Raw genomic sequence first — 8,122 nt, 5'->3', positions numbered from 1 at the left:
CATTCTGCCATGCAGGGACTCACAATCAAAGTATCCCTGACAGATGGCCATCCAGTCTCTGCTTCAAGACCCCCAAAGAAGAAGGAGATTTTGATCCATCCCAAACCAGTTGCAGCCCAGTCCTGGAGAGGGAGCCCAGGTGGGTGTGTAGAGGGGTCTATGAGGAGCTTGCAACCGTGGAAAGGAGAGCATGGGGAGGCAGGTGGGGGGCGGGCCTGGGGGAGGAGACTGATGCCTTTTCGGTTGCTGCAGGATCTTGGAGCAGCGCTTGGAGCAGAGATGGTGATGGCAAGAAGAGGAGGGAGAGCAGGCGCCGTCAAAGCCATGGGAGCCCAAAGGGGGCTGCAGGTAAGAGAGGGCTGGGGCTTCAGGGAAGGGAATGGGGGCGATCGGGGAGAGAAGGGCTTTCAAATGGAGAGAAGCAACCCATGCTTACTCTTTCCCCCTTTGGATTGAACTTCCAAGCCATTCAGAATGAGGGGGATGGTTTGGGAGGGAGACAAAAGCAAAGCTGAGTGAGAAAGTGGCTGAAATGAGAGAGGGTCGATGATTGAAATGCAATGAAATCTCTACTGAAATGAGAGAGGGTCTGTTGAGACACACAAACACACACACACATACCAAACCCAAACCCTCCCTTTGCCACCCTCCAATTTTGGCATTTTGCAGTGTTGCAGATACACCCCAGTCGTCTTATAAATGTCCTTTCTCCTCGAAGCCTTCCAGACCTTGCCTCTTTGGCTGCATCTACACTGGAGAGATAACCCGGTTTGGTCCTGCTTTAACTCTTTGTCCTGTTGGAGGAATGAACTGCAGGATAATAATCCTCCTGAAGTGAGGATTAGAATCCTATCTAGCTAGCTAGCTATCATGTGTGTGTGTGTGTGTGTGTGTGTGTGTGTGTGTGTGTTGTGAGCCGCCTTGGGTCCCAATTTAGGAGAAAGGCGGGATATTTATATATATATATATATATATATATACACACACACACACACACACACACACACACACACATTAAAACAACACTTTAAAAACAATGAAAAGAGTCCAATTAAAAGAGTAAAAAGTTTTTTAAAATGCAACATAAACAAAATTTAAACTATTTTAAGTCTTTGAATGGTTTATGATATTTTATCATAAGGGAGGGAAGTCATAGAATGTATTTTAATATATGTTGTATCTGATACGGTGTTTTATTTGATATGGTAAGCCGCCTCTACCCAGCGAGAGAGGTGGCATATTATTATTATTATTATTATTATTATTATTATTTTAAAACATACAAGGTTAAAAATAATCTAAACAAATCCCCATCCACCAATGAAGGGGAAGAAGTCCAGGGTTGGTTGCTGTGGTTGCTGTGGTGGTTGTTGTGTGCCTTCAAGTCCTTTCCGACTTAAGGTGAACCTATCCAGGGTTTTTCATGGCAAGTTGGGTTCAGAAGAGGTTTGCCATTGCCGTCCCCTGAGGCTGAGAGAGTGTGACTTGCCAAAGGTCACTCAAGCATGGCTGAAACCACTACGGCACACCACTACAGACTGTGGACCCATTCATACTACAAAATAAGCCAGTTTGGAAACCGGGTTACTTCCCTGTCATTTAGACTTGCACCGATTGTATTCGATGCAGTTGAGGGGGGGCACTGAAAAGCCCATTTAAACTGGTGTATTTGGCACCGGATCCCTTAGCAGTTCTTTTTTTGAGAGCCGCAACGATCCGCATCTTCAGTAGTGTGAGTAAGCTATCAGATTGATTCGGATCACTCAGCCACTGTTCAGGAAATGGAGTCACCTCCATTTCGATCCAGAATGGTGGCCAATGGGAACTTTAGGCCAGATTTAAAACCCATGGAGAGATTCGCTGCCTTGAAACATAATGGGAATGGTGAAGCGATTTTGAATCGATTCACAGATGCGAATCTCTCTGTGCAAAAAAACGCAAGTGTGACTGGCCCCTAGGTATCTCTTGTTTACTTGCCCAAAGTCACCTGGTGGGTTTACATGGTAGAGCTAGGAATTGAACCTTAGTCTCCAGAATCACAGTCCGGCACTCAAACTACTACTACACACTGGCTTAATACTAATGGCTTAATGCTTAATACTGACTTAATGCCCTATTCTGTGCTTAATGTTAAACCCTGGATGGAATAAGCATCCATAAGCAGAGAAGTATGCCGATTGTCGGTGTGAAAGTATAGTTAAGGTTCCTAAGGAGCAACACATTCACTGGAAATGATGTGGAAGAGCCATCCTGGGTTTGTGTGTATGTGTGTGTGAGGCTTGGTTCCATTCAGACAAAGAAGTCTGTGTGGTAAAATGTATTTATATTAGTTGCACTTTTTTTCTCCAAAAATAAACTCAAGACAGCAAACATGACTCCGTCCCCTCTGCTCAAGCCTTACGAAAACAACAACCCTGTGAGGCAGGTCAAGCCAAGCAACAGAGAGAACTACTTGCTCAAGTCCGCCCAGTAAGATTCCATGGCTGAGTGGGAACTAGAACCTGAGACTCCTGATCCATCACACTAAGCACTATACTACACTGGCTCTCAAGGCTGGATTTGGGTTTGGGTTGCAACCAAGTTCTTTCCGGTGTGGTAAAACATAAACCAGGCTCAAAATATGACTTAAGGCAAGGCATGGTCCTACAGGATCAGAAACAATGCTCTATACTGGTGGTTTGGAGAAAGGTTGGCTTCCAGGGATTGCTTTTCCACTTCATTATATATGCTAAGGGGCCATTAAAGGCAAGGCCAAGTCTGAGGCACACTTCAGTTTACATGGATTTGGACAGGAGTGTTGGCTTGCCCACTGTGATTTAAGTGCCTGCCTGGGTCTTGGGAGGTCCAGCATGGTGTGTTGTTTGAGTGCTGGACTGGGACTTTGAAGGCCAGGGTTTGAATCCTGATTTGGCCATGGAAACCCACTGAGTGATCTTGGGTAAGTCAAACACTCTCAGCCTCAGGGAGAGGCAAAGGCAAACCCCCCTCTGAACAAAACATGCCAAGAAAACCCTGTGATAGGCTTGCTTTAGGGTCACCATAAGTTGGAAATGAGTTGATGGAACACAACAACAATGATGGCAATGGCACACACCCTCTGACAAAACCTACCAAGATACTCTCATGATAGGGTCTCCATAAGTCACAAAAATGACTTGAAGGCATACAATAGCAACAACATCTGGGTCTTGGACATACCTAGCATTTTGCTTCAGTACTGTATTGTGGTGGACATGCTACATTTCAGTGGAGTTCATCTACCGAAAACCATTTTTGCACCAACACAATCCCCAGTAACATGGCTGGCCCAAGATATTTGGCACATGCTCCCAGTCAAGATGCACAGCCAATCAGGTCATCTTGGCACTTAAGACAGAAAACGCCACAAGGTCCTCTCCCCTCTTTTCTACCTGTAGTATGCATGCACACATGTATAGCTGATAATTTATAAAATAATTAAGAATTTTTAAACATTCAAAATCTGCTGCATTAAGCAACTGCCTCATTCTGCTTAATAGCAGGGCTGGCCCTGGCTAATTAGCTTTCACTGAATTATCTGAATGCCCTGCCTAAGCATTCTAGCCTTTGATTAGGGCTGCATGAAGGAAGAACAGCAATAATCTTCTCTGTTTCTATTGTGACCCTATGGCCTGCTGCCGCCAAAGTTGCAGCAAAGCGATTGTTCTAGCCATTTAAGTTTCCCCCTCCCCTGAACGGAGTGACTGTTGAACAGTGTTCTCAACAGCACTTGCAAAGGTTAGTATCTTTGGACTATACTTCTAGAATCCTCACAGCCAGCTGTAGTCTGAAGCTGCATCTTCACTGCAAAAATAATACAGTTTGACGCTGCTTTAACTGCCAGGGCTCCATCCTATGGAATACTGGGATTTGTAGTTTGTTGTGGCACTAGAACACTGATAGGCAAGGCTAAATATCTCACAAAACTACAATGTCCCAAAAACCATAGTACTGAACCATAGAAGTTAAAGTGGTGTCAAACTACATTATTTCTACAGTGCAGATGCAGCCTAGGAAAGGAACTTTTACAGACTCTGGGCCAGTACAGTACAGTGCCTGCCTAGGGCCAATTTTAGGGTTTTGTAGGGCCAATTTTAGGATTTTGTATCGCTGCGTGGGCACCATGGTTGCACAACCCTGTCCATACGGGACATGCAGTGATGATGTTGCATCACACTGTTGACTCATGTTCAACACAGACATCATCGTCGCACACAAGCACACCAATGGCATCTCACACGCAGTGGAGAAAGAACCTGCTGGGAGCAGATTCTTTTTAAGCCTTGCGGAGGCCGCAGCATTTGTCTGCTGCGGCCTCCCTCCAGGGGAGAAAGGGGTGGCGTCTTGCCACCCCTTTCTGCCCGTATGTATCCCCCCAGTGTTACTAAATTATGTGCGAAATTTATACAAGTAGAGCAGGCACCCCACTGCAGGACTTTGTCCTCTGAATAATGGGGGTGGGGGGGGCAGGCTATGGATATGATGAAGAGAGAGGACCACTGAATGAGACTATGTGTAAAAGGGATCTAGGAGTCCAAGTAGACCACAAGTTGAACATGAGTCAACAGTGCGATGCAGCAGCTAAAAAGGCCAATGCGATTTTAGGCTGCATCAATAGAAGTATAGTGTCTAGATCAAGGGAAGTAATAGTGCCACTCTATTCTGCTTTTGTCAGGCCCCACCTGGAATACTGTGTCCGGTTCAGGGCACTACAATTCAAAAAGGATGTTGAGAAACTGGAGTGTGTCCAAAGGAGGGTGATTAAAATGGTGAAGGGTCTGGAAACCATGCCCTAAGAGGAATGACTTAGGGAGCTGGGGATGTTTAGCCTGGAGAAGAGAAGATGAAGAGATGGTATGATAGCCCTGTTTAAATATTTGAAGGGATGCCATATTGAGGAGGGGGCAAGCTTGTTTTCTGCTGCTCCAGAGAATAGGACACAGAACAATGGATGCAAGCTACAGGAAAAGAGATTTCACCTAAACAACTTCCTGATAGTAAATACTGTTTGACAGTGGAACACACTTCCATCAGAGAGTGATGGAATCTCCTTCTTTGCAGGTTTTTAAACAGAGACTGGATGGTCATTTGTCCAGGATGCTTTGATTGTGAGTTCCTGCTTGGCAGGGGTTGGATTGGATGGCCCTTGTGGTCTCTTCCAACTCTATGATTCAATGATTCTATGATTCGATGAAGATATTTCCATTCTCCTCACACTGCATGAGGGCTAGAATGCCTGAATAGAGCTTTTGAAAATTGCTTATCTGAGCATCTTTCCCCTGCTGTTCCATTCTGTTCAGTAATAGGTGGTGAAGGAATAATGGCATCTGAGGTCATGAGCAAAAGAATTAAAACAACTGCTCAAAAGTATCAGGATGCACTGTACCCAATAAAATTCTTTTATGGTGAGTCTATCACTCTCTTTTGCTGATGCCATGATTTGACTATCATACTTATAGTCATAAAAGTATTTTCCACCTAAGTCACTGGCTTATGATCCTATTTTACATCCCTGTAGGATGTCATTTGGTTCAGCTTTGACAACATGAAATTCTTTACTCTTTGGGCATCTTTTGGTTGTGCTGCATCTACTAAATGCTTGTGGCACAGTGAGGACTGGAGGACTATACGTCAGATGAATGGGAAATATAATTACAGTGAACATTGAACACATTGCACATCACCTTAATCATATTGTCACTGCTAGACAATAATCAATGATTTAATTTCCCCTACTGCAGTAACTAGAAATATACATGCAAAGGGATCTGTTGCACCTTTGAGACTAACTGAAAGGTATAGGTTGGTAGCATGAGCTTTCACAGACTTGAGCTTACTTTCTCAGATGTATGAGGTAGAGTGGAAAGTTCAGAGACAGACTTATACATCAGTCTGTGTGAGAGAAGTTCCACAGGAATGCAAAACTTTGTGGGTATGGATATAAGATGATAAGATGAAATATATATGCTGTGGCTGTGTGCCTCCAAGTCATCTTTTGACTTGTGGCAGCCCTAAGGCAAACCTAAATAGGGTTTTCTTATCAAGTTTCTTCAGAGGGGGTTTCCCTTTGCCATCTCTGAGGCTGAGAGAGTGTGACTTGACCAAGGTCAAGTTTTTATGCTCGAGTGGGTTTTTATGCTCGAGTGGGAAATTGAAACATGATCTCCAGTGTCTGCAGATCCCTTTGCAGGTATATAGTCCAATGCCCAAACCACAATACTTTGCTGGCTCTGGCTCTACACACACACACACACACACACACTCTTATTTGTAGTATACTAGATTTTTCTCTTCACATAAGAAAACACAATATCATGACAGGAGGGTTCAAGAATATTGTCTGGGTAATGGACTTTATAGAAAAGTGGATATGGGAGTAAATAAACAGCTGCCATTTTTGGTTAGTTGCAACAGTGCATTTAATGTAATTTGCAAGTTTGGCTTTAGGCTACCATCTTGATACAGGGCATCTTACAAAGTAGAGACAAGCAATCTGCTGTACACTTGATGTTTTCAACTAGAAATTCCATCTGTTCCTGCCAGCATAGCTAACAGGTGGGGATAATGTGCGGACGTAGTCAAAAATATTTGGTGGGCATAGGACTGTCTTTCCTTGTTACTTGAAGTGGTAGATTCCATGTCACAATCTACCTTAAATCTGCTGTGCAAGTGCTGAAACCTCTTTTTAAAAAAACCAATACATTCAGTACCTTGGATAGCTTCTTTAAAACTGATTCACTTTTCAGTGACAGAGAAGCCAGAAGCTGCTTCTAGTTACATTGGCCTGTTACAGACAGCCAAAATAAAGCTGCTTTGAGTCACAATGGAGGTATGGTGTTTCAATGATGCATGCGTCCTAAGAGTCCAGAAGCCGCACCAAAGCCATGCTCCAGTCTGGAGTGTGGCTTTGGTGCGACTTCTGGATTCTTAGGACGCATGCATCATTGAAACACCATACCTCCACTGTGACTCGAAGCAGCTTTATTTTGGCTGTCTGTAACAGGCCATTATGTTTTAAAAACACTAGTAAAACCAGAATAAACGAGGAGGTTTTACAAAAGGAGAAAAAGTGGCATTCATATGATTGTTAAAATCACAAAAATTAAAAGTTAATTTTAAAAAATGCTTTAAAGGTTTTTTAAAATTAAGTTCTCTAGGGCTGCATCCACACTGCAGAAATAATCGAGTTTGACACCACTTTAACTGCCAGAGCTCAATGCTGTGGAATGCTGGGAAGTATAGTTTTGTGAGATATTTAGTGTTCACTGTCAGAGAATTCTGGTGCCACAATAAACTACTCAGGGAGCTGGGGATGTTTAGCCTGGAGAAGAGAAGGTTAAGAGGTGATATGATAGCCCTGTTCAAATATTTAAAGGGATGTCATACTGAAGAGGGAGCAAGCTTGTTTTCTGCTGCTCCAGAGACTAGGACCCGAAGCAATGGATGCAAACTACAGGAAAAAAGATTCCACCTCAACATTAGGAGGAACTTCCTGACAGTAAGGGCTGTTCGACAGTGGAACACACTTCCTTGGAGTGTAGTGGAGTCTCCTTCCTTGGAGGTCTTCAAGCAGAGGCTGGATGGCCATCTGTCGGGGATGCTTTGATTGTGATTTCCTGCATGGCAGGGGGTTGGACTGGATGGCCCTTGTGGTCTCTTCCAACTCTATGATTCTATGATTCCCAGAATTCCATAGCATTGAACCCTGGCAGTTCAAGTGGTGTCAAACTGGATTATTTCTGCAGTGCAGGTGCAGCCTAAGTTTTGTAAGTGACTCAGGGAACAGCTTCCCTGCTTTGAGTTTCTCCCACATCCGAGATAATACTCGTTTCCAGAAAATGGTGTGTTCTGCGCTACTATAGAATCATTTTAAAAAATGGAATATTGTGGCAGGATCCATCACATGGATTTTTCCATTTGATTACTAGTGACTTTTTGGTTGGGAGGCAACTGAGTGGGAAGGACCTATGTGTTTATCTCTGCATGTGTCGTCACAGTATTCCTACACATATTGGAGCAGCCTTGGAAAACTCCACGGGGAATCCGCTTGCTTCCAGTTTATAGCCATGTGTGAATGGCATCCCTTCTGTTTGGGTGATAAATG

General features: G+C 43.8%; 1 protein-coding gene across 1 annotated transcript in view; it reads left to right on the top strand.

Moving 5' to 3' along the window:
• The first annotated feature begins 280 nt into the window (after positions 1-280).
• Positions 281-8,122, top strand: part of LOC149309125 (corticotropin-releasing hormone receptor 1) — a 107,381-nt gene continuing 99,539 nt past the window's right edge. Inside the window, exon 1 of the mRNA XM_089531168.1 lies at positions 281-348. Within this exon, the coding sequence (XP_089387294.1) occupies positions 286-348 (63 nt within the window). The 5' untranslated portion in view covers positions 281-285. The remainder of the gene's footprint in view (positions 349-8,122) is intronic.

This window comes from Sceloporus occidentalis, unplaced genomic scaffold (assembly GCF_023333645.1).
Source record: "Sceloporus occidentalis isolate IW3139 unplaced genomic scaffold, rSceOcc1.0.p SCAF_7, whole genome shotgun sequence".
Classification (NCBI taxonomy): Eukaryota; Metazoa; Chordata; class Lepidosauria; order Squamata; family Phrynosomatidae; genus Sceloporus; species Sceloporus occidentalis.
This window is presented reverse-complemented; position numbering and strand designations above follow the sequence as displayed.